The sequence below is a fragment of the Chiloscyllium plagiosum genome, chromosome 17, assembly GCF_004010195.1.
Source record: "Chiloscyllium plagiosum isolate BGI_BamShark_2017 chromosome 17, ASM401019v2, whole genome shotgun sequence".
Lineage (NCBI taxonomy): Eukaryota > Metazoa > Chordata > Chondrichthyes > Orectolobiformes > Hemiscylliidae > Chiloscyllium > Chiloscyllium plagiosum.
The window spans coordinates 2,933,106-2,960,698 of NC_057726.1; the positions used below are offsets into that span (position 1 = coordinate 2,933,106).

At 43.1% G+C, this 27,593-nt stretch overlaps 1 protein-coding gene across 7 annotated transcripts in view; it reads right to left on the reverse strand.

Annotated features, from left to right (window-relative positions):
• LOC122558192 (transcription initiation factor TFIID subunit 4-like) overlaps positions 1-27,593 on the reverse strand; it is a 356,856-nt gene that overhangs the window by 217,536 nt on the left and 111,727 nt on the right. For 3 of the 7 annotated variants that reach the window (XR_006314065.1, XM_043706504.1, XM_043706507.1), the window contains exon 12: positions 24,396-24,526. The exons of 2 other annotated variants lie outside the window; for them this stretch is intronic. Coding sequence is in view for 4 of the 5 variants with exons in the window: in XM_043706504.1 (XP_043562439.1) it covers positions 24,396-24,526 (131 nt within the window). In the remaining variant the exon portion in view is untranslated. Of the gene's footprint in view, positions 1-14,535; positions 14,715-24,395; positions 24,527-27,593 lie in introns of those variants that run through there. 2 more of the 7 variants (XM_043706506.1, XM_043706505.1) reach the window with 2 other exon arrangements.

Sequence of the window (27,593 nt, forward strand, 5' to 3'; positions counted from 1 at the left end):
CAGGGATCTGTATGAGATCATCAACAAATTGCAATCTATTCTAATGAACCGGATGAAGGAGATGGAGCTCAGTTTGCTCATGCACCAGGATAGTCATTCAATAAGATGTCAAATGGAGACAGAGCGTCTGCAATGGGATACAGACAGGGGGAGGGTCAGATCGTCTGCAATGAGATACAGACAGGGGAGGGCAGATCGTCGGTAATGGGATACAGACAGTGGGAGGGCAGAGCGTCTGCAATGGAATACAGACAGGGGGAGGGCAGGTCGTCTGCAATGGGATACAGGAGAAAGTGAGGTCGCCTTCCTGACCTGCAGTCTTCTTCTTGACCTCTCCGCCTCCATCCTACTCCGACCTATCACCCTCACCTTGACCTCTTTCCACCTATCACATTTCCAATGCCCCTCCTCCAAGTCCCTCCTCCCTACCTTTTATCTTCTCCTGCTGAACACTCTCTGCTCATTCCTGAAGAAGGGCCTGTGCCCGAAACGTCGAATCTCCTGTTCCCTGGATGCTGCCTGACCTGCTGTGCTGTTCCAGCAATAAAGTTTCAACAAGTTCTTTGATAACATCAACTGTGCTTAGTAAGGTTTAATTCTAAAGGGTTGACAGATAAGTCTTTTTCAGGCTGAGGAGAGTAAAAACAAATCTCTCTTAGTGGGTGAGGCTGCTGTAGCTTGGATAGTTAACTGCGAGTAACAACGCAACTGGTTTAAACCAAGCTGAGGTACAGTATAAAAACGAAGCCTCCAGCAAAGAGTATAACTTGCAGAGAGGTGAAGTAGGGGAGGGAGAATTTGTTTTTCTTTTCTATCTTGTTTTCCCAAATACTTTCACATATCATTAGGGTCAGGAGCAAACCAAGGACCAAGAGCTGGAAGATTATTAAGGGATTAACTGAGAAGCACCAAGGACAAATAAGTCAGAGAATAAGAGAAGGAGATTAAAGTTAAGGTAAAGGGATCTTTAAGATTAAGTAATTAGAAAAATTATCAAGTAAAGACTAAGCAAATTCAAGTTTAAGTCATGGCAAGTGAGGTCAGCTGAGTGGCATGTGTGAACTGTCATATGTGTATCAAGTCATGGACCCTACTAGCATCCTAGATAACTATGTGTGCAGGAAGTGCTCCCAATAGCAGAAACTTGGGCCGTGTTCTGGAGTCTCAGAAGTAGCTAGACACACTGTGAGACATTTGTGAAGCTGAGAGTTATGTAGGTAGCACATTGAGAGAGTGGGACACACAACAGCTGAAGGCACTGCAGGAAAGAATGGAGTCAGAGAGAATCAGGCAGGTAATGCAGGACTCCCCTGTAGTCCCACTCTCAAATTTGTTTCTAATTTTGGAAGCTGATCAGGTTCTGATTTTTCAAGAGAGCGCAGTCAGAGCTAAACTTCTGTTATCACAGAAGGCTGACTGTATACGACAGAGGAAGAGGAAAGCAAGTGATTGTGATAGGGGATTCATTAATTGGGGAAATAGCCAGGCATTTATGGCTGCAGACGTGACTCCAGAATGGTGGGTTGTCTCCCTGGTGCCAGGGTCAGGGATGTCACTGACATTACATGGCATTCTGAAGGCAGAGGTCGACAAGGCAGAGGTCATGGTATATACTAGTCAGAGATATCCTGCAGATGTCAGAATCCAAGGTAGACAAGCTTGAGGGTGGAAGAATACAGCAAGCCAGGCAGTATCAGGAGGTAGAGAATTCAACATTTTGGGTGTAACCCTTCTTCAGGACTGGTGGGGGAGGGGGCGGTGAGGTAGTGATAGGTGAACACAGGTAGAGAGTATGGCCTGGTTGGTTGATGGGAGAAATGAATCTGGTTGGTAGCTGGAAGGAAGGGTTGATCAGAGGAATGGCAGGGAGAGAGGAGAGTTGGGACGGGAGTCGGGGAAGGGAAGGGAGGTTCTTTGAAATTGGAGAACTCAATGTGGAGTCCTCCAGGTTACAGGCTGCCCAGGCAGAAGATGAGGTGTTGTTCTCCAATTTGCATTCTGATCCGCTGTGACAATGGAGGAGGCCAAGGACGGTCATGTCGGAAAGGGAATGGGAAGGGGAATTAAAATGGGCGGTGACAGGGAGGTCAGGTTGGCCCCTGTGGACTCGGCTGAGATGCTCGGCGAAACATGCCCTGAGTTTACGTTTGGTCTCCCTGATGTAGAGAAGACCACATCAGGAGCACCGGATACAGTAAACTAGGTTGGAGGAGAGGCAGGTGAATCTCTCTCTCACCTGAAAGGACTATTTGGAGCCCTGAGTGGAGGTGATGGGGGGGTGGTGTGCCAGCAGGTTTTACATCATGTACAGTTGCGGGGAAAGTACCTGGAAGTTCGGTGGGTTGATGGTATAGAGTGGCATGAACCAAGATTAGCAAAGGGAATGGTGTTTCTGGAAGGCAGACGGAGAGGGGAAGGGAATATGTTCTTTGTGGTGGGGTCCAGTTGGAGTTGGTGAAAGTGTTTGATGATGATGTGGTGGATGTGGAGACTGCTGGGGTGGTAGGTGAGGACAAGGGGGCCCTATCTTTTTTGCATTTGGGGTGGGGGGGGCAGAGTTTAGAACAGTGGAGTGGGGAATGGAGGTGGCGTGATGGAGGACTGTCTGGAATACAGATGGGGGAAATGCATGCTGCTCAAAACAGGTGCACATCTGGGATACTTGGAAGTGGAATGTCTCCTTGCCCAAGTACATGCGGCAGAGGCAGAGGAATTGGGAGAACGGGATGGATTTCTTGCAGGATACTGAGTAGGAGGTGGTGTAGTCCAGGTAGTTATGGGAGTCTGTAGGTTTGTAGTAAACATCCGTCTGGAGACTGTCGCCGGAGATGAAATGGTGAGGTCAAGAAAGGGGAGGGAGGTACCAGAGATGGACCAAGTGAATTTGAGGGTGGAGTGGAAGTTGTGGGTGAAGTTGATGAACTGCGCCAGTTCAACATAGGTTTAGGATGCAGCACCGATAGTCATTGATATAATGGCAGAAGAGGTGGGGCACAGTGACTGTGTAGGGACTGTTCGATATAGCCAACAAAGAGACAGGCATAACTGGGACCCATCCGAGCCCATGGCCACCCTCTGGATTTGGAGGAAATGGGAAGAGTTAAAGGAAAGGTTATTAAGGGTGAGGACTAGTTCCATGAGGTGTAGCAGGGTATTGGTGCAGGAAGACTGGATGTGTCTGTTCGAGAGGAAGAAGTGGAGGGCCTGAAGGCCATCTTTGTGGAGTACAAACGTGTATAAGGACAACACTGTCGCGGTTGTAGGTGGGAAGTGCCTGAACTAAGGGAGCAAGAATGGAGTCGAGATACGATAAGATGAGTTCAATGGGGCAGGAGCATGTGGAGACGATGGATGGACGGGGTAGTTGGGCTTATGGATCTTGGGAAGCAGGTAGAACCAGACAGTGCAGGGCTGGGGGACTATAAGATTGGAGGGAAGATTACTGTAGAAGATGAGGGCATGGACAGTGCGAATGATTTTGGTTTGATGGGTGACTGGGGTGTTGTGGTCAAGGGGGAGGTAGGACGTGGAGTCGGAGAGCTGGCGTTCGGCCACTGCGATATAGAGGTCTGCCCTAGAGACTCCCACTGCCCCGACTTTGTCAGTGGGTTTGATGGTGAAACGGTGGTTGGTGCGGAGAGAGTGGAGAGCTGCATGTACAGAGGGGGTGAGGTTGGAGTGGGTAAGTGGAGTGGAGAAAATGAAGTGGCCGATGTAACAATGGCAGTCAGCAATGAAGAGGTCTAGGGTGAGTACAAGACCTGTGGGGGGTGAGCGGGTGGAGGAGGAAGGTTGGAGGCGTGAGACGGAGTCCTCAGAGAGAGGAATCCGTTGAGGTATACATTAGTACCAGTGATAAGTGTAGAACTAGGGATAAGGTCTTGTATTAAAACCTTAGGAAACTAGTTAGTAGACTAAGGAGAAAAATCTTAAAGGTTGTAATCTCTGAATTACTCATGGTGCCATGTCCTAGGGAGTACAGAAATGGGAGAACAGAGCAGATAAACATGTGGCTTAAGAACTGGTGCAGGATAGAGTGTTTCTGGACCACTGGAACTTTTTTTGGAAAAGGTGGGACCGTATAAGTGGGATGAACAAGACTGGGAACCAACATCTTTCTGAGTGGGTTTGCTTGGTGCTTTTGGGAGAAATTTAAACCAGTTCAGCAGGGAGAAGGGATACAGAGCGTCAGTACATAGGACATTGCGTACTTTAGTACCTGAACCAAGGCAGAGGACATTTTAAGGAAGTAAGGCCAGGCTGGATGGCCTCTACTTTAATGCTAGGAGTATTAGAGGCAAGACAAATGAGTTAAGGGTGTGGATTGACAGGTGGAATTACAATGTTGTTGCCATCAAAGAGACATGATTGAGGAAAGGGGCATTTCAGCATTTCAGGGTATAGGATCTTCAGGAAAGGTTGAAAAGACATGGTGGTGTCACATTGTTAATTAAAGACTCAGTTACTGCAGTAAAGAGAGATCATACCTTGGACAGGTCTTCCAAGTTAGGCTTTGTAGGTAGAACTGAAGAACAAAAGGGGGACAGTCATATTGCTGGGAGTGTATTATAGACCCCCAAACAGTCAGCGAGCGAGAAAAGAGTAGAACACGGGGCAGCAAGGTGGCTCAGTGGTTAGCACTGCTGCCTCACAGCGCTAGGGACCCATTTTCAATTGCAGCCTTGGGCAACTGTCTGTGCGGAGTTTGCACATCCTCCCAGTGTCTGCATGGGTTTCCTCCCACAATCCAAAGATGTGCAGGTCTGGTGAACTGGCCATGCTAAATTGCCCATAGTGTTAGGTGCATTAGTCAGAGGTAAACATAGAAGTAAATATAGGGTAGGTTAATCTTCAGGGGGTCAGTTTGGACTTGTTGGGCATAAGGCCCTGTGGATGTAGGTTTGCTTGCTGAGCTGGAAGGTTCATTTTTAGACGTTTTGTCACCATACTAGATAACATCTTCAGTGAGCCTCTAGACGAAGCTGATGATTCCTGCTTTCTACTTATGTGTTTGGGTCTCTTTGTGACATCACCTAACCACGAAACGACATGACCCTCTCTCACTAGTATCCTTACATACAGATAAGGAAGGACACCATTTCAACTGGGACAACACATCCATCCTAGTGCAAGCCACGCATGAGAATTCCTAGAAGCATAGCATTCCAAAGTCTTTAGCAAGGTCCCACGTAGGGGATTCTCTTAAAGAAGGTTAAAGTTCATGGAATCGAGGGTAACACAGCAAGTTGGATCAAAAATGGGCTTGGTGAAAGGAGATGCTTGGATGCTGCCTGACCTGCTGCGCTTTTCCAGCAACACAGTTTCAGCTCTGATCTCCAGCATCTGCAGTCCTCACTTTCTCCTTGGTGAAAGGAGAGGTTGGTGACAGACTTGATCCCGGTATTCAGTAGTGTACCATAGGCATCAGTACTGAGCCCCTTACTGTTCATGATACCTATGAACAACATTGACGTAGAGAGGGGGAAACAATAAGTAAGTTTGCAAAAGACACAAAGACTGTCTGGATGTTTGACTGTGAGAAACAAGGTCTTGGTTAGAGAAGGATACTGATGGATTTGGCAGATGGAATTTAATCCTGATAGATGAGAGGTGATGCACTTTATAAGAAATAACAAAGACAAGAGAGTATTCAATGAAAGCAAGACTCTAGGAAGCTCAGAAGAACAGAGAGATGTTGGGCCGCTTGTCCACAGATCCCAAAAAGCAACAGGGAAAATTAATATGGTGATTAAGAAGGCATATGCCTTTAAAAGTCATGGCAGAGAGGGCAGGAAGTTTATGCTGGAGCTGTAGTGGACTTTGGTTAAGCCACAGTTGGAGTACTGTGTATAGTTCTGCTCATTCGATAATAGGAAGGATGTGATTGCACTGGAGGGGTGCAGAGGAGATTCACCCGGATGTCACCATTTCTCTATGAAGAGAGGTTGGATAGGCTCATGCTGTTTTCCTCAGAGCAGAGAAGGCTGACTGAGGGACATTGACAGGGTGGATAAAAAGCAGATGTTTCCCGTAGTTGAAGGGTCAATTACAACTTTTTAAGATGAAAGGCAAGAGGTTTAGAGGGGATTTGAGGAAAATAATTTTCACCCAGAGGGTGATGGAAATTTGGAATGCACTCCCTGGGAGGGTAGCTGAGGCAGAAAATCACACAGCCTTTAAAAAAAGTATTTGAAATGTCATAACATTCAAAACTATAGGCTTAGTGCTGGAAAGTGAGACTTGTGCAGACTTTACGTCAGTCCATACTTGATGGGCCAAAGGGCCTGTTCTGTACTGTATGACGCTACAATTCTTTACTCATGAAATAAATCCTCTTACAAGAGTCTCACTCTACTGTTTATTTCCCCCAGTGCCCAGCAGATTTTTCCCACCAAACCTGTGGAAACGAGGAACTCAGGCCTATTAACACAAAAAACAGTGTGTGAATCCTTTTCCAAGAGCCAATAGGTGCACTCTGGGCAGAATGGACTTCTATACTGTAAGCTTTTATGATTCTACAATCCAACTCTCTTTTGAAAGTTAATAATGAATCTGCTTCCACTGCCGGTGCAGGTAGTGAAGTCACCAGAAGCCTCAACACAAGGTGCTAAGATGCTTATCTGTCTCCTTCTGTAGGAGAAACTTGTAACTGCATCACCTTAAATAAGACAGGGTGAGAATTATTAAAAGGTGATAACTTTTTCCCAGTGTCTATTCTCTTTTCAGAACTCCGATATGCCAATCATTACATCAAGGATCAAAAGGCAAGGTCGGGGAACTGCATCTTATAATCAATGAACAGCACTTCGGCACAGGTTACCAGAAGAGAATGAGACAAATGGTTTCCTTCCCCAAGGGGCAGTGGGAGGGAATCAGTTGTGTTGGAAATACGGAGTGTGAAAGGGCAATGGAAACAGATTCAACAGTAACATCAGAAGAATTAGATAAGTATTTGACAAGGTTATAGAGGAAGAGCAGGGGTACGGACGATTCAGTTAACTTGAAGAGCCCGCACAGCCAACAATGAGATATATAACCTTCCTCTATGTCATATGATTCTGTAATGTTGATCCACTTTTCGGGCACTGCCACCCAGCTAGGAAACTGGTGAGTGGCAAGAAAAACAGAATAAAGATACTGGGCATTGACAATTAATGGCAAAATCTGACAAGCAACGTCTGCAAGGATCTATACTGGTCTCAACCATTTATTGTACGTATCGACAACCACCTTCAGCTGCTTCATCAATAACCTTCCCTCAATCATAAGACGAGTAAATCCCCAGGACCTGATCAGATGTACCCTAGACCTCTAAGGGAAGCAATTGCTGGGCCTCTTGCTGAGATATTTGTATCATCGATAGTCACAGGTGAGGTGCCAGAAGACTGGAGGTTGGCTGATGTGGTACCATTATTTAATAAAGGTGGTAAGGACAAGCCAGGGAACGATAGACCAGTGAGCCTGACATCGATGATGGGCAAGTTGTTGGAGGGAATCCTGAGGGACAGGCTTTACATGTATTTGGAAAGGCAAGGACTGATTAGGGATAGTCAACATGGCTTTGTGCATGGGAAATCATGTCTCACAAACTTGGTTGAGTTTTTTGAGGAAGTAACAAAGAGGATTGATGAGGGCTGAGCGGTCAAGGTGATCTATACGGCGTTCGACAAGGTTCCCCATGGGACACTGGTTAGCAAGGTTAGACTTCATCGAATACAGGGAGAACTAGCCATTTGGATGCAGAACTGACTCAAAGGTAGAAGATCTTTGGAGTGTTGTTTTTCAGACTGGAAGCCTGTGACCAGTGGAGTGGTATGCTTTCCTTTATTGGTCGGAGCATTGAATATAGGAGTTGAGAAGTTATGCTGCGGCTGTACAGAACGATGGTTAGGCCACTTTTGGAATATTGTGTGCAATTCTGGTCTCCTCCCTATCGGAAGGATGTTGTGAAACTTGAAAGGTTCAAAAAAGATTTACAAGGATGTTGTAGGGTTGAAGATTTGAGCTACAGGGAGACTGAACAGACTGGGGCTGTTTTCCCTGTAGTGTCGAAGGCTAAGAGGTGACCTTATCGAGGTTTATAAAATCATGAGGGGCATGGATAGGAATAGTAGGCAAAGTCTTTTCCCTGGGGTGGGAGAGTCCAGAACTAGAGGGCATAGTTTTAGGGTGGGAGGAGAAAGATATAAAAGAGACCTAAAGGGCAACTTTTTCATGCAAAGGGTGGTGCGTGTATGGAATGAGCTGCCAGAGGAAATGGTGGAAGCAACACTTAAATTGCAACATTGAAAAGGCATTTGGATGGGTATATGAATAGAAAGGGTTTTGAAAGATATGGGCCAAGTGCTAGCAAATGGGACTTGATTAGGTTGGGATATCTGGTCAGCATGGACGAGTTGGACCGAAGGGTTTGTTTCTGTGCTCTATGTACATCTCTATGACTATGACTCTAAGGTCAGAAGTGGGGCTGTTTGCGGATGGTTGTACAATGTTCAGCACCATTCATAATTCCTCAGTTACTGAAATAGTCCACGTCTAAATGCAAAATGACCTGGGCAATATCCACATTTGGGCTGACCAATGGCAAGTGACATGCACACCACACAAGTGCCAAGCAATGACTATCTCAATAAAAGAGAAAATCTAACTCCTGCCCCTTGACATTCAATAGCAGTCCCATCACTTAATCCCCCATGATCAACATCCTGGGTTCTCATTAACCAGAAACTGAACTGCACATAAAGACTGTGACTACAAGAGCAGGTCAGAGGTTAAGAATCCTGCAGCAAGTAATTCACCCCCTGAGACCCCCAAAACCTAGCCATCACCTACAGTGCACAAGTCAGGGGTTTGATGGAACACTCCATACTTGCCGAGATGGAAGAACCAATGTCATCAGCTGAGGAAGAGCGGTACACAGCGATCAGCTAGAGGTTTCCTTGCCTGATTTGACTTTATGCCATGAGACTTCATGGTGTTCCGAGTCGATGTTGAGGACTCCCAGGACAACCCCCTCCCAATAGTACACCACTGTGTTGCCACCTCTGCTGCATTTGTCCTGCAGTGGGATAGGATATATCCAGGAATGACGATGGTGCGTCTCACCTGATAGACAATGCCAGGTTGTTGTTTGACAAGTCTGAGAGAGAGCCCTCCCAGATATTAGTAAAGAGAATTCTGCAGGATTAAGAGTGCCCAGGTTGATGGCAGGTGGCCCATCCAATTTCTTTGCTCCTTTATAACGATTGTTGCAATTGAGAAACTTTCCAGACCATTCCAGGGGCAGCTGAGACTCAACCACAATGCTATGGGTTTGGAGTCACATGGCCGAATCATGTAAGGACAGCAGACATTAATAAACCAGAAGTGCTTCCCAAAAATCGATAGGGGGTTTCATTGTCATCACTAGATTCCTCATTCCAGAAATTTTACTAAATACAAATTCTACCATCTGGCATGGTGGGATTTGAACCCAGGTCCCCAGAATGTTACTTGACATTCTGGATGAATAAAAAACCAGAGAAGGGTTATGAAGAAGGGTCACTGGACCTGAAATGTTAACTGTTTTCTGTCTACAAATATTACCAGCGAAAACAGCCCTAGCCTATTCAGCGTCTCCGTTTCACTCAACTCCTCCAGCCATGGCAACATCCTTGTAACACTTTTCTGAATCCTTTCAAATTTCACAACATCTTTCTGATAGGAAGGAAACCAGAATTGCATGCAATACTCCAAAAGTGGCCTAACTAATGTCCTGTACTTAATACCCAGACCAATAAAAGAAAGCATACCAAATGTTTTCTTTGCTATCCTACTCTACCTGCGACTCGACTCCAAGGTCTCTTTGTTCAGCAACACTCCCTGGGACCTCACCATTAAGTGTATAAGTCCTGCTAAGATTTGCTTTCCCAAAATGTAGAACCTCGCATTTATCGGAATTAAACTCCATCTGCCACTTCTCAGCCCATTGGCCCATCTGGTCCAGATCCTGTTGTAATCCGAGGTAACCTCCTTCACTGTCCACTATACCTCCAATTTTCGTGTCATCTGCAAACTTACTAACTATACCTCCTAGGTTCACATCCAAATCATTTATATAAATGACAAAAAGTAGTGGACCCAGTACCGATCCTTGTGGCACTCCACTGGGACAAAGGACTCAGTCTGAAAAGCAACCATCCATAAGCACTCTCTGTCTTCTACTTTTGAGCCAGTTCTGTATCCAAATGGCTAGTTCTCCCTGTATTCCATGAGATCTCACCTTGTTAACCAATCTCCCATAGAGAACCTTGTTGAACGCTTACTGAGGTCCATATAGATCACATCTACTGCTCTGCCCTCATCAATCCTCTTTGTTACTTGCTCAAAAAACTCAACCAAGTTTGTGAGACATGATTTCCCCCACACACAAAGCCATGTTGACTTTCTCTAATCAGTTGTGGCCTTTCCAAATACATGTACATCCTGTCCCTCAAGATCCCCTCCAACAACTTGCCCACCACCGACGTCAGGCTCACTGGTCTATAGTTCCCTGGCTTGTCCTTATCACCCTTCTCAAATAGTGGCACCACGATAGCAAACCTCCAGTCTTCCGGCATGTCACCTGTGACTATCAATGACACAAATATCTCAGCAAGGGCCCAGCAATCACTTCCCTAGCTTCCCACAGAGTTCTAGGGTACACCTGATCAGACCCTGGGGATTTAGCTACTTTTATGTGTTTGAAGACAACCAGCACTTCCTCCTCTGTAATATGAACATTTTTCAAGATGTCACCATCTATTTCCCCACATTCTACATCTTCCATATCCTTTGTCACAATAAACACAGATGCAAAATACTCATCTCACCCATCTCCTGCGGCTCCACACAAAGGCCGCCTTGCTGATCTTTGAGGGAACCGATTCTCTCCCTCGTTACCCTTTTGTCCTTAATGTATTTTAAAAACCCTTTGGATTCTCCTTACCTCTATTTGCCAAAGCTATCTCATATCCCTGTTTTGCTCCCCTAATTTCCGTCTTAAGTATACTCCTACTGCCTTTATACGCTTCTAAGGATTCACTCAATCTATCCTGTCTATACCTGACAATGTTCCTTCTTTTTCTTAACCAAACCTCAATTTCTTTAGTCATCCAGCATTCCTGATAGCTACCAACCTTTCCTTTCACCCTAACAGGAATATCCTGCCTCTGGACTCTTGTTATTTCATTTCTGAAGGCTTCCCATTTTCCAGCGTCCCTTTACCTGTGAACGTCTGCCCACAATTGGCTTTTGAAAGTTCTTGCCTAATACCGTCAAAATTAGCCTTTCTCCAATTTAGAACTTCAACTTTTAGATCTGGCTGATCAGAGACCAAAGTGAGGTTTATCGATGGAAGCAAAGGTATTAAACTAATATTTTACATCTATCATTACAAAAGAGGATCCTGCCCAGACCATGGTGGACCCAGGGAAAAAACTCATTAGAAAGGATAAAAATTAAGGAGGAAGTAGTTTTGGTAACATTGTTGGCACTTAAAGTTAACAAAATACCCGGGCCAGATAAGATACATCCATTGACTTAGGAGGGATTGAGGGTCGTAATTACGGAGGCACTCGTTGTAATCTTTCAGTCTTCCTTCAATTCCAGCGTGGTGCCAGAAGACTGGAGAATTGCTAACATTACAGCCTTGTTCAAAAAGAGGTTGCAAGGCCAATCCTGGCAATTACAATTCAGTTAGTTTCACTAGTGGGGGAGACAAGTGGGGAAACCTTTGGAAACAATTTCTCAGGATAGATTTAGTAGTCACATGGAAAAGGATGAGTTGATTAGTAAGAAACAGCATGGATTTCTAAAGGGGAAATCATGGTTTAACTAGGGAGGTTTTTAAAGAGTTGATGGAAAGGGAGAATGCTTATGACACAGTGCACATGGATTTCCAGAAGGCATTTGATACAATGCCTTGCAAGAGAGGAAAATTACAGGTAATGGAATAAAACAGATAGTACAACATGAATACAAAAATAGCCAAGTGATAGAAAGCAGAAACGTGAACGGATTATTTTTGGGGTGGAGGAAGGTTTGTAGTAGAGCTTCACAGCGGTTGATATTGGGACATTTGTTTTTCCCAATATATATTAATGATGTAGATCTTGGTAGATCAGGACCAATCTTCAAGTGTGCAGATGGCATGAGACTTGGAAGAATTGCAAACTGTGAAGAAGTCAATGTGGAACTCGAAAAGGACATTGACAATCTGGTGAAGTGGGTGAGTAGGCAACAGATAAGATGCAGAGAAGCGTGAGGTGATGCACTTTAGAGGGAAAAATGTTTAATAGACAATATAAAATAGGGGATACAATTCTAAACGGGGTACAGGAGCAGAGGGATCTGGGTGCATATGTGCAGAGATCATTGATGGTGGCAGAATAGGTGGAGAGAACAGTTAATAAATCACACAGTGTTCTCAGCTTTATCAATAGGGGCATAGAATACAATAGCAAGGTGATGACTGTATTTATTCAAGATTTTTGTTAGAACTCAACTAGAGTATTGTGTACAGTGTGCACAACACATCACAACAAAGATATTAATGCATTGGAGAGAGTGCAGAAATGATTTAAAAGAATGATTGTAAGTATGAGAAACTTCGGTTACGAGTATAGACTGAAGTAGTTGGGACCATTCTTTCTGGACAGAAGATAGGTAAGAGGGGTCTGAATTGGGTTTTTAAAATCATGAGTGGCCTGGACAGAGTAGATAGGATGAAGCTGTTTCTGCTTCTAAAAGAAACAAGGACAAGTGGGCTTCAATTTAAACTAATATGTGAATGAAGCAAGGGTGATGTGAGAAAAAAGACATTTTCTCTTAGCACTTTGTTCGGGTAATATAATGCACAGGCTGGAAATATGGTGGAGTCAGATTCAATTGAAGAATTCAAGAGGGCATTGGATGCTATTTTAGATCATTAACAAATGTGAGTGCAGGGATATAAGGAAAAGGCAGGAGGTTGGCACTAGATAACAGAGCCGATGCAGATATGATGTGCAAAATGACTTTCTTCTGCACCATAATAATTGTGATTCTTTGCAGCGATCTAACAAATACCTCCTCGAACGTACACTTACCCATCCTAGTGTATGGAGACCAAAACTGTACATAGGTGTGGTCTCCACAAAATCCTATACAATTGCAATAAGACTTTCTTACTCTTGTATACTAATCCTCTTACTTATAAAGATGAATATACTAATTGCTTCACCGTTGGTGGCAATGCCTTTAGCTAGCTACACCCTCTGTAAATCTCAGTCTCTCTTTCCTCCTTTAAAATCACAGCTTATAATCTAGCTCTTGGATTAATTTATCAGCCATTAAGCCAAATGTCTCCTTCTGTGACTCTCCTTTTTCTTTATAATGCTGCTGTGAATTGTCTTGGGATATTTTGTTAGAGTCCGAACAGAAGTTGTGCTGTTTTACAACACACTTCTTTCAATCAAATACTACCCTCAGATCATTGAGATACTGATCAATGAATGGATCTCCTTTCCTGTCAATTTTTTCATTTCTCAATGCAATCTACTGTAATACTTTTTAAATTAAATTTCCTAATCCACCTTGCTTCTCACACAGTCTGTCTTGCTGTCATACAGTAATTGCAGTCTTGTGCGACCTCATGTTGTAGAAAATCGCGCAATAGAAATAATGGGGCCCATGGAAAAAACAGGGTTAGGGAGCAAACCACCAGTAATATCTAAATATTCAAACAAAAATAGCAGTTAGCCTAATACAAATGATAACACAGTCTAAGTAAATGTTGAAATCATGTTTTAATGAAATAATACAATAAATTTAACACTAAAGGGTTTCTAAGTTTGCAGAGTTACAGTACTGTATTAAGACAGGGCTGAGGGTCATCATCAACGTCATTATTACTTTCAGGTGCAGGGTGACAACAAAAGAAAATATTTAGTCCAGAAGTGGATGGCTGAGGTTCATTGGCCTCAGACTGTTCCTTGAGGGTTGGCTTTAAAAAGACAGTTAGTTTTTGCTGCTTTTCCATCTTTCTTGTTTCATGAAGTTGTTGAGAGGGTGCCAGATAAGACTATGCGCAAACTGCTCTCCTGCTGAATCTGTATTGTGGTCATTGTCTTCTATGAGCTGCAACTGCTTCTCAACTTCCCTCGGGATAGAAGACGAGAGAGAAGTGGAAAGTTCTCGTGGTGCTGCATCCTGGACTACTTCATCTCCATCTCGAGCATCAATTTCCCCCACAGCAACAAGTTGTTGTAGATCAGTCTCCACTACTTCAAATCCAATTTGCAAAAGCGACACAACAATCTTTGATTGCTGGAAGCTCCTCTGATGGTTCAGTGCCTTTAAAACCATGACGAAAATCCGGGAGAAGCTTCCTCCAAACTGCATGCAAGCAGTCCTTACTGACATCACCCCAGGCCTCCACAATGATGTCAATAGCATTCTTAATGTTATAGCTCTTCCAAAATTGAAGAACACTGTCCTCATTATCCCCCTTAGGAGCTGTAATCAGCTTCCTGAATGTGCAACTTAAATAATAAGCCTTAAAAGCTAATATTGCACCCTGGTCCATGGGTTGAATGAAAGAGGTTGTTTTTGGAGATACAAACAGCACTTTTGATGTTTTCAGAAAGCTCACCAATGGTGCATTGTACAGAATAAGGAGAATCTTGAAATCCAAATCTTTTCACCTGCAATAATTTCTAAAAACATCCTCGAAAACATCAATAAGGAGGTCAGAAAAAATTTGTCCCATCATCCAACCTCTTTTGCATGACCAGAAGTGAACACCAAGAGTGGACTTAAGGCAAGCACGGATGGATTCGCATAACAACAAATGGGAAATCACGTTTTTAAAAAATCATTCCGCAATTCACCAATTGCATTATAGTCAAAACATGTTTACAGGAGAATGACTTGTACTTACATGATCAAGTTTATATTCAATATTTTGCACTTCTATACAGTACACTCAACTCAGTGTGGTACTCCCTATGACAGTCATTCTTCTCCAGAGGATTTGTTGCACAATATAAAAGAGTATTTAAAATAGCCCCTGTGTGTTTGATTCCATAATGCAGTATCCCAGGTAAACATCTCAAATGAACTCCATGAATTCTCCTCCTGTCTACTTTCCCTAATTTGATTTCTTTGGTCTTCATGAAGATTATAGTCTCCACAATTGTTGCATTATTATACTTCTAATTTCTCAATTTGCCCAAATGTATAAACATTTAGAAGATCACTGCTTTCTAATTTAGTTAGAAAGCACTGCTTTACACTGATTCTATTTCCTGCTCTTCAAAGCAAAGTTCCTTCCTAGCTCCTCTCATGCTTTTTGATGTAGGACTAATCCACTCTGAACTCCAATACAATTTCATTTGAACTTGCAAAAGCTCAAGTATTTATTTAGATCCCAATCTTGGTCACTATTAAACTATTTCTCCGTACAATTACAGTAAATCCTCAGTATCTGCGAAATCATGAATTCACCAAGCACGCCAAAAACAAAATACCAACAAAAATCAACATCTGCAGACAAAAATCACATATCCATGACTTTTAACCTATTTTTAACGAGCTCCACACTCATGAATTTCATCATTCACGAAGTTTTCAGAAATGGAACACACTCTGACACAGAGGAATGACTGTATTTCATGGTGATGGCGATGGTCTAGTGGTATTATCACCGGACTGGTAATCCAAAGATCCGGTAATGTTCTGGGGATTCTGGTCCAAATCCCACTATGGCAAACGGTGCAATTTGAATTTGCCAAAAAAAAAAACAACTTGAATTAAGAGTCAAATGATGGCCATGAATCCACTACTGGTTATCTGGAAAATCGCACCCTGTTCACTAACTTCTTTCAGGGAAGGACTCTGCCATCCTTACCTGGTCTGAGTTGCTGCAGCACATGTGGTAGATGGTACCCACTGATGCCATTACCAGTGGTGGAGGGAATAAATACTTAAGGTAGTTGTCAGAGTATTAATAGGTCTCATGTATGATATCAAATCTCTTAAATGCAATTGAAACAGTTATTACCCAGACAACTGGAGAATCCTCATCAGAGCATTGAGTATAGACGTTGGGAGGTCATGCTGTGGGGGCACAGGGCATTGGCTAGGCCACGTTTGGTATATTGCATGCAATTCCATCGGAAGGATGTTGTGAAACTTGAAAGGGTTTAGACAATATTTCCAAGGATTGCTCCTTTTGTGTAATGAAAAAGCAGTAGGGCAAGAGTTTCTCACTTCACAATTTCTAGTCATAGAGTTATAGAGATAGACAGCATGGAAACAGACACTTCGGTCAACTCGCCCATGCCGACTGGAGATCCTAAGCCAATCTAGTCCTGCTTGCCAGCACTTGGCTCATATCCCTCGAAACCCTTCCTATTCATATTCCCATCCAGATGCCTTTTAAATGCTGTAATTGTACTAGCCTCCACCCTTCCTCTGGCAACCCATTCCATACATGCACTACTGTCTGTGTGGAAAAGTTGCCCTTAGATCCCTTTTATATCTTTCCCCTCTCACCCTAAACCTATGCCCTCTAAGTTCTGAACTCTCACATCCCAGAGAAAAGACCTTGTATATTTATTCTACCCATGGCCCTCATGATTTTATAAACCTCAATAAGGTCACCCCACAGCCGCCGACACTTCAGGGAAAACAAACCCAGCCTATTCAACCTCTCCATCTAATTCAAATCTTCTGATCCTGGCAAAATTCTTGGAAATATGTTCCAAACCCTTTCAAGTTTCACAACATCTTTCCGATAGGAAGGAGACCAGAAGTGCACGCAATATACCAAACGTGACATAGCCAATGCCCTGTACCTCCACAACATGACCTCTCAACTTCTATACTCAATGCTCTGACCAATAAAGGAAAATATAACAAACATTCTTCACTATCCTATCTACCTGCGACTCCACTTTCAAGGAGCTATGAACCTGCACTCCAAGGTCTCTTTGTTCAGCAACACTCCCTAGGACCTGACCATTAAGTGTATAAGTCCTGCTAAGATTTGCTTTCCCAAAATGCAGTAACTCGTATTTATCTAAATTAAACTCCATCTGCCACTCCTCAACCCACAGGCCCATCTGATCAATATCCCATTGTAATCTGAGGTAACCTTCTTCGCTGTCCATTACACCTCCAATTTTGGTGTCATCTGTAAACTTACTAACTATACCTCTTATGTTCACATCCAAATCATTTGTATAAATGACAAAAAGTAGTGGACCCAGCGCAATCCTTATAGCACACCACTGATTACAAGCCTCCAGTCTGAAAAACAACCCTCCACCACCTGTCTTCTACCTTCAAGCCAGTTCTGTATCCGAATGGCTAATTCTTCCTGTATTCCATGAAATCTAACTTTGCTAACCAATCTCCCATGAGGAATCTTATCAAATGCCTGACTGGAGTCCATATAGATCACGTCTACCGCTCTGCCCTTATCAATCCACTTCGTTACTTTTCAAAAAACTCAATCAAGTTTGAGAGACATGATTTCCCATTGACAAAGCCATGTTGATTATCCCTAAACAGTCCTTACCTTTTCAAATACATATATATCCTGTCCCTCAGGATACCCTCCAACAACTTGCTCACCACTTACGTCAGGCTCAATGGTCCATAGTTCCCTGACTTTTCCTTACCAACTTCCTGAAATTGTGGCACCACATTAGCTAATCTCCAGTCTTCTGGCACCTCACCTGTGACTATCGATGATACAAATATCTCAGCAAGAGGCCCAGCAATCACTTCCCTAGCTTCCCACAGAGTTCTACGGTACACCAGATCGGGTCCTGGAGACTTATCCACTTTTATGCATTTCAAGACATCCAGCACCACCACCTCCTCTGTAATATGGACATTTTTCAAGATGTCACCATCTACTTGCCCACATCCTATATCTTCCATGTTCTTTTCCACAGTGAACACTGATGCAAAATTCTCATTTAGTATCTCCCCCATCTCCTTGCAGCTTCACACATAGGAAGACTTGTTGATCTACGAGGGACCCTATTTTCTCACTAATTACCCCTTTGCCCTTAATGTATTTATAAAATCCCTTTGGATTCTCCTTAACCCTATTTGCCAAAGCTATGTCACATCCCCTTTTTGCCCTCGTGATTTCCCTCTTAAGTATACTCCTACTGCCTTTATACTCTTCTAATGATTCATTAGATCCTGTCTACACCTGACATAAGCTTCCTTCTTTTTCTCAACAAAAACCTCAATTTTTCTCATCATCCAGCATTCCCTATACCTACCAGCCTTTCCTTTCACCCTAACAGGAATAGACTGCCTCTGGACTCTTGTTAACTCATTTCTGAAGGCTTCCCATTTTTCAACCGCCCTTTTACCTGGGAACATCTGCCCCCAATCAGCTTTCAAAAGTTCTTGCCTAATACTGTCAAAATTAGCCTTCCTCCAGTTGAGAACTTCAACTTTTAGATCCGGACTATCCTTTTCCATCACTATTTTAAAAATAATAGAATTATAGTCACTGGCCCAAAATGCTCCCCCACTGACACTTCGGTCACTGGCCCTGCCTTATTTCTAAAGAGTAGGTATATCCACATACTAACTCAGAAAAGTTTCTTGTACACACTTAACACTATGGCAGTCTCAGTCTTTGTTTGGAAAGTTAAAATCCCCTACCATAACCACCCTATTATTCTGACAGTTAACTGAAATCTCCATAGAAATTTGTTTCTAGATTTCCTGCTGACAGTTGGGGGGAGGGGGGGTGGGGGTGGGATCTATAGTGCATTCCCAATAAGGTGATCATCCCATTCTTATTTCTCAGTTCCACCCAAATAACTTTCCTGGACGTATGCCCAGGAATTTTCTCCCTAAGTACAGCTGTAATGTTATCCCTTATCAAGAACGGCACTCCCCCTCCTCTCTGGCACCCCTTTGTATCCTTCCTGAAGCGTCTGAATCCTGGAACATTAAGTTGCCAGTCCTGTCCATCCCTGAGCTATGTTTCTGTCATTGCTAATGATATCCCAGTCTCATGTTCCTAACCATGCCCTGCGTTCATGTGCCCTCCCTGTTCGGCCTCTTGCATTGAAGTGAATGCAGTTTAATTTATCAGTCCTACATTATTCTCTGCTTTGTTCCTGCCTGCCCTGACTGTTTGACTTGCTCCTTTTCTCAATGGTACCAGTCTCAGATTGATCTCTTTCCCTGAAGAAGGGCATGTGCCCGAAACGTCGAATCTTCTGTTCCCTAGATGCTGCCTGACCTGCTGTGCTGTTCCAGCAATAAAGTTTCAGCTTTGATCTCCAGCGTCTGCAGACCTCACTTTCTCCTCTTTCCTCACACACCCCCACCTTAATAGTTTAAATCCTCCCAAGCAGCTCTAGCAAATCTCCCTGCCTGTTTATTAGTCTCCTTCCAATTTAGGTGCAATCCGTCCTTCTTATACAGGTCACTTCTACCCCAGAAGAGATTCCAAAAATGTGAACCCTTCTCCCCTGCACCAGCTCCTCAGCCATGCATTCATCTGCTCTATCCTCCTATTCCTACCCTTACTAGTTCGTAACACCAAGAGTAATCTAGACATTACTACCCTCAAGGACCTCCTTTTCAAATTCCTGCCTACCTTTCTGTAGTCTCCCCTCAGAATCTAATTCTTTTCCCTTCCTATGTCATTAGTTCCAATGTGTACAATGACCTCCTGCTGGTCCCTCTCACCTTGGAGAATATTCTGCACCCTCGGAGATATCTTGATCCTGGCATCAGGGAGGCAGCACACCATTCTGATTTTTTGTTGCTGGCCACAAAAATGTCTGTCTGTGCCTCTGACTAGAGTCCCCTATCACAACTGATTGCTTGGAACGTGACGTACCCCTCATTATATTAAAGCCAATCTCGATCCCAGAAACCTAGCTGTTCATGTTACATTCCCCTGAGAGTCCATCACCCGCTATATTTTCCAAAGCAACATTCTGTTGACGATAGCAACAGAAGAATCATGCGCTGCTTACCCCCTCCTACCTTTCCTGGAGTTTACCCACCTACCTGATTTTCTCCCTTCCTATAATTGCCATCATCACACCTCTTAGTTCTTGTAAATTCCTCACAGCCTCTAACTGCTGCTCCAACTGATCCATGCGATCTGATAAGATTTGCAACCAAAGACACTTGTTGCAGACATAATCATCAGTAACATGGAAACTCTCCATAAACTCCCACCTCCGACAGGAAGACATATCCCTCTACTAAAGGCCATCTTTGCTCCTTCACAACCTACAGACCCAGAAAATAGCACCACCCATTTGCTCTAAAAACAGTACTCTAAGCTAATTTAGTTCTTATGGTTCATATTTTTAAAATTTAAATTAAGGGACAGATCTGAATAAAATATATCTCTAACCTGTTTTTTATACCCCAGCATATATAGGATTGATCTACTCAAATTTACAATCAATGGTAACCCCTGAATGCTGATGGTGGAATATTCAATGATACGAAACCGCATGACATGGGACAATGGTTACAGATTCTCTTTTTGAAGATGATCAGAGTATGGTACTTACCTGGTGCAAATGCCTCTTGCGACTTTTCTGAAAAAATGGGAATGATATTGAACACTGCGCAATCATTGGTAAACAGAGTCAAAGTGTGGTACTGGAAAAGCACAGCTGATCAGGCAGCAACTGAGGAGCAGGAGAGTCAATGTTTCAGGCATACGCCCTTCATCAGGAATGAGTTGATGTCAGTGTTAGAACCACAACTATTCACATTATACATTAACGATCCAAATGAAGGAACTGAGGGCATTGTTACTCAGACTGCAGATCACAAATTTAGGTGGAAGGACAGGTAGTGTTGAGGAAGTGGGGAGGCTGCAAAAGGACTTGGACAGGCTAGGAGAGTGGACAAAAAGTGGCAGATGGAATATGGTGCAGGAAAGTGTGAGATTACAAACTTTGATAGAAAATAGTCTGTGTGTCTTCTTCCTAAGGGGAAAAGGCTTTGGAAATCTGAAGTACAAAGGGACTCTCAAATCCTAGTGCACAAGTCTAATAAGGTTAACATGAAGGTTCAGTTGACAGTTATGAAGGCAAATGCAAAGCATTCATTTCGAGAGGGCTAGAATACAAGAACAGGGATGTGTTGCTGAGGCTTTTTAAGGCTCTGGTCAGACTGCATTTGGAATATCATGAGCCGTCTTTGGCCTCATAAATAAGGAAGGATGTGCTAGTATTGGAGAGGGTCCATACAAAATTTACAAGAATGACCCCGGGTATGAAAGGATTGTCGTATGAGAAACAGTTGAAGATTCTTGGACTGTACTCAATGGAGTTTGGAAGAATGAGGGGGTGATCTCATTGAAACTTAGAGAATACAAAGTGGCCTGAATAGAGGACATGGAGAAGATGTTTCCACTGACAGGAGTCGAGGTTCCAAGGTCACAGCCTCAGAATGAAGGCACAGCCCTTTAGAACTGAAATTAGGAGAAATTTCTTCAGCTAAACGGTGGTGAATCTGGGGAGCTTATTGATACGGAGGGCTGTGGAGACTAAGTCCTGAGTACACCTAAGAAAGACATTAATAAGTTCTTGGTTAATAAGGGAATCAAAGGTAATGGGGAGAAGGCAAGAAACCTATCAGCCATAATCAAATAATGGAACAGACTCCAAGGGTCAAACGTATAATTTTTCTCCTATATCTTATGATCTTATGGACAAGGTGAACAAGAAAAGAACATTTCTCTTGTTGGCCAACTGACAATTAGGCAACACTGTTTAAAATTAAGGGTTGTCCTTTTCAGACAGAGAGGAGAGCTTTTTCTATCAGAGTTGAGACTTTGGAACATTCCATCTAAGAAGACATTGGAATCAGGATCAATGATTATTTTTAAGGTGGAGATGGAGAAATTCTTTATCGGCAAGGAAATCAAAGGTTATGGCAGGGTGGGAGTGGGGTGCGATGTAGAAGTCATCAGATAAACAGATCAGCCATGAGCTATTGAGTAGTGAAACAGGCTTGAGGTGCCAAATGAGAGTGTGGTGCTGGAAAAGCACAACAGGTCAGGCAGCATCAGAGGAGCAGGAGAATCGACATTTCAGGCATAAGCCCTTCATCAGGAATGAGGTTTGTGGGCCAGGGTTGAGGGTGTGGCTAGATGGAAGGTAGCTGAGAACGCAATAGGTAAATGGAGGTGGGTGGGAAGGTGATAGGAGGGTGGAGCGGATAGATTGGAAAGACGATGGACAGGTCAAGAGGGCTGTGCCAAGTTGGAGGCTTGGACTGGGATAAATGGGAGGAGGGGAAATGAGGAAACTGGTGAAATCTATATTGATCCCTTGTGGTTGCAGGGTCTCAAGGTGGAAGATGAGGCATCCTTCCTCCAAACGTCCGGTGGTAAGGGTTTGGCGATGGAGACGGCCCAGCACATGCATGTCCTTGGTGGAGTGGGAATTGAAATGTTCAGCCACAGGTTGGTTGGTTGGTGCGGGTGTCCCAGAGATTTTCCCCGAAACGATCTGCAAGTAGGCGTCCTGTCTCGAGCTTATGCCCGAAACATTGATTCTCTGGCTCCTCAGGATGCTGCCTGACCTGTGCTTTTCTAGCACCAGACTCTTAACTCTGATCTCCAACATCTGCAGTCTTCACTTTCTCCTCGTTGAAGTGCCAAACAGCCAACTTCTGCTGTTAATTTGTATCTATGTTCAAGTTGGTGTGCAAGATAATGAAAGCCCATATGATCAAATGGTTTCCACATTGATCAGTTCAAAAAAGTCACTAGACAAGATATTGAGAATGAATTGCAGTTGGGTGAGGCTAGACAACCTGGTGATAAGGGTCTTCTCACTCACCTGCAAGAGGCCATAGGGAAAATCTAGTACATACAACCATGGAGCACAACACTGAGGTGGATAGTGTTGCATACTGCATATCGCAGGTGACAGATTATGCAACAAAAGCTGTAGTACATTCTTCAAAAGAGGTGGTGGTTGACTCTGAAGAGTCCGATCAATGCCTACCTCTTCAGCAGTGGATGCTAAGGTCAGAGAGATGCTCTGGGATTTTGCACTGCAGCATCATACCACCAAAAACATATTTGCCTGCATTAATGACATGGTGGGCTGCCTCTCACTTATCCAAAGACGGGATGCAAAACAGTAAAGTATTATAAAATTTTCCCGGAGATTAGTTTCTGATATTTTTCACAGCAAAGCTCTGGCCTTTTAGAAGGCTGACCACTGTATAGTGAGAACAAGGTGAACAAAGACTTTTTTAAACACCTGCACAGTACTTGGCATTTGAATTGTTGTTTTTGACTTTTTTTAAAAAAAAGTAATGTGCACGGGTGATGCAGAAAAGGCCAGTTAAGGTTTTAAATCCCACCACGTCAGTTGGTGGAAACCTACCTCAACTAATAAACCTGCAAGTGAAAGCTCATCTCAGTAATAGTGACTATGTCATAAAATCCATCTGGTTCACTTCGGTCCATTACAGAATGAAATGTGTTCTTGACTGGTTTGGGGATTTGTATGCATACTAGGTACTAAAGTGATGCATCCATGTGAAACAGGGCCTCCTCAGATATCACAAGCTCACTGAAAATTTGAGGGCAGATCCCTTGGAATTTGACTCTCGGGATTTTACCACACATTGTTGAGTGCCTGGAGTCACATGAAGGCCATACTGAGTTTAGACAAATTCCCACCCTGTGGGAAGCCAAAGAACCAGATTTTTTTTTTTGCACAGCAATGAGACTTACATTTTATTTTAATGCAAATTCCCCCAACTCCCGTGGGGAAATTCAAATACATCTCTCCACCTTCAGGCCTCTAGACTATTTTCCCAGAAGCATCATCACTGAGCTACAACTTGCCCTGCAAATCCCACATCAAGTCACACCCAACTTTTCTATGCCCTCTAATTAGATCAATACCATTTCACAACCTAAAGTTGTGGTGGTGGTTGGTGGGAGGGGGCACTGTCAAAGAACATCTCCAGTTCAAGTGATGCTGGCTGAGGGATAAAGATTGGCCAGGGTACCAGGCAAAATATCTCTGCTCCTCTTCAAATCACATAACAGGATCTTTCATCCAAAAAGGCACATAGGACCTTGGTGTGAACTTAATCCAAAGTACAGTGAATCACCCGCACATTATTTGGGCTGATGTTCTCAATGCAATGTGCCCAACTCTTGCAAACTATGTTTCTCACAGCTCAGAGTGTGACCCACTGATCCATGACTAACATCCTCAAACTATGAATGGATGATTTCAAAACAATGACAAACAGCACAGCAGCAGCTGAACATCTTATGCACCAGTATAAGTTAAGTCAAGCAGAGAAGAACCCTCCTCAGGCACAGGGACGCCTGCTCCACATACCTTGTGCGTTTCCATTCTGTGTTGTGCTATTGATGTCAGTTTTCCGATGACCATTTTTAACCGTTCCTGCGTTGCGAGTGAAATCATGTTTATTATGTCAATGGGAACGTCCGTGATTCCAAACCTTTTAGCTGCAAAACATTTTGTTTGAAATATATTCTCAAATTTTTTTTTTGAAAAACATGGAATATTTTTTCAACCAAATTGAAAAGGTCCAAGACAACAAATCTCCAACCAAAAGGTTTCCCCTCATCAATTGACCCTTCCCTTCCACCTTGCCAGACACAATCTCAGTCCTGTATTTCAGCCATGCTCATCATTTACACAGAGGTAAGGAAGCGCATCACCAGCTATACACACTCCTTAGCCACAGTGACACAATATACAGTATGACAAGAAACAATACTGCCAGGGCAGAATGGAAACAAAGGAAAGATACTGAACTGAAATGCAAGGCAGCCAATTCATAGAATTCTGCAACACAGCACAGGTTAATTGGCTATGCTGACAGCTATGCTCGACACCAATAATTTCCTATCACTTACTTTACATAATCATATCAGCATATGTTGCTATTCTTTCCTACCACATGCGTGTATCTAGCTTCTCTTAAAGGAATTCCTATAAATCACCTCAACCATTCCATGCAGCAAATTCCAAAGTCGCACTGTTCAGGGTACTAAGCTGCACACTTAATTGGAAAAAAATTTGTAGACCCAATTTTAAACTAAGCATTAAATTGAATTGGTCTTCAATACAGATTTGCCTCTGGGTTAGTAAATGGTGAGCAGAAGCAAGACTTATCAGCAGGACAAATGAGGTGATAATAATATTTACATATGCAGAAGAAGTGAGGATTACTGCACTCTCAGGTGTAGGAAGACCACCCAGATTGGGGAATGTCAGACGGCCTCGATACTAGAATTACATGGATATCTGTTTTATCCAATATTTGGCTGTGAAAAGACTTCAAACAGAAGGAGCCCATAGGGATCAGTCAGTCGCATTTTTATGGTGGGACTAAGCCATAACCTTGGGATTTTGGGGTTGTTTACTGGGCCAAAATTTGTCACCCATTTATAACTGTTCCGAAGATGATGAGTTTGAATTGCCACAGCCCAAGTTGTGCAGAGACACCCAGAGTGTTGCAGGATTTTGACCCAGCAAGAGTGAAGGAATCGCGATACAGTCCAAAGCCAGGATGGCGCGTGGATAGACATACATGCCAGTCGTGGTGCTCCTCTGTCCTTCTAGGTGATAGAGACTGCAGTGCATCTTGAAGATGGTTCATACTGCTGTTACTGGTACATCAGCGAAGAGAAGAATCATATTAAAGATGGTAGATGGGATGTCAATCAAGCAGGTTGCTCTGTTCTAGTTGGAGTCAAGCTCCTTGAATGTCATTGGAACTGCACTCATCCAGGCAAGTGGGGAGGATTCTATATCTGGACATGTGCCTTACAGATGGTGGACAGTTCTTAGGGAGTCAAGTGGTGAGTTACTTGCTGCAGGATTCCTTGACTCTGACCTGCTCTTATAGCCACAGTATTTACATTCCAGACAGTTATAGATCATTGGTATCCCCCAAGCTGCTAATAATGGGGGATTCAGTGATGGCCATGTCATTAAACAGGTAATGGTTAGATTCTCTCTTATTGGAGAAAGTCATTACCTGGCAGCTGTGTCACTTGCCACTCCAAAGTCTAAGCCTGAATATGATCCAGGTCTTGCTGCATATATACACAGATTGCTTCAGTATCTGAAGTGTTATAAATGGTGCTGAAAATTGTGTAATCATCAGTAAACAGCATTATTCCTGTCCTTACACTGGAGGAAAAGTATTGATGAAGCAGCTGAAGATGATTGGATCTAGGAAACTATCCTGAGGAATTTCTGTAGTATTATTAAGTATTATGGAAAGGGAAAAAGATTCAACTCAAAGGGTATCCAAAAGTCCAGGCTAGTATAGTATAATGTTCCATTTCTGTGTATACTGGAAATCCATCTATCAACGCATTTTTGCAATGAAGTTGAAATGTTTGCATAACAATCCCAATATAGACATGCAAGTGGAATTCATCAATAACAACAGGTTCACCATTTATATATGCCCTGTCAGCATGAGGACCTTATTTTACAGTCGTTCAGTTTTTCCTCAACATAGTGCCCCCTGACCAACATAGAAAATCTCCTTGACAGATCTATGCAGTGCACAGACAAAATCAATATATTGCAATTATGGAGTGGCTTTAACATATTAACATCCCCGAAACTTGACAGGAGTATGACCAAACCATAAGCAGGTTAAAAACAAATGCCAGAGAAACTCTGCAGGTCTGGCAGCACCTGTGAAAAGTTAACATTTCATGTGTGACATGACTCTTCTTTGTAACTATGCAGCTAGCCTTACTGAGCTTCTCCATTCTTTTCTTTTTTATTTCACAATCTAGTATCCACAGTACTTTGCTTTCACAAGGAGGTATGAGCACAGACAATCAAAAGGGGAGAAAGATTAAGAGATTTGGGGAGGGATTACCAAAACGTAGGGCCAAGAGGGTTGAATACAGAACTCTTAACAGTGATGTAATTAAAAACAAGATGCAAAAGTCCAGATTTTGTTAATGTGAAGGGCAAGACTGGTAGAAGTAGGGAATAATGGTTGACTAGAGATGCTGAGATTCCGGTCAAAAAGGAGAGAAGGTATATGTCAGGTACAGACAGCTGGGATCAGTTGAATCCTTTGAAGAGTATAGGAGTATAGGAGTACAATTAGGAGATAAATCAGGAGGACAAAAAGGAGGCATGAGATAGCTTTGGCAAATAAGGTAATGAAGAATCCAAAGAGATTCTACAAGTATATTAAGAGTAAAAGAGTAACTAGGGAGACAATAGGGCCTCTTGAGAATAAACAAGGCCATTTATTTGTGGAACCACAGGAGATGGAGGAGATCCTAAACAAATAATTCACATCAATACTTACTGTGAAGAAAGACATGTAAGCTAAGGAACTCAGGAAAATAAATAGTTTTGTTTGGAAAAGAGGCCACATTACAGAAATGGGGGTGCTCAAGGCCTTAAAACACAGGTAGATAAATCCTCAGGATCTGATCAAGTGTCTCCCCAAGACATTGTGGGAAGCTAGGCAAAGAATTGCTGGGCCCTTAGTGAAGAACTTTGTATCATCGACAGCCACAGGTA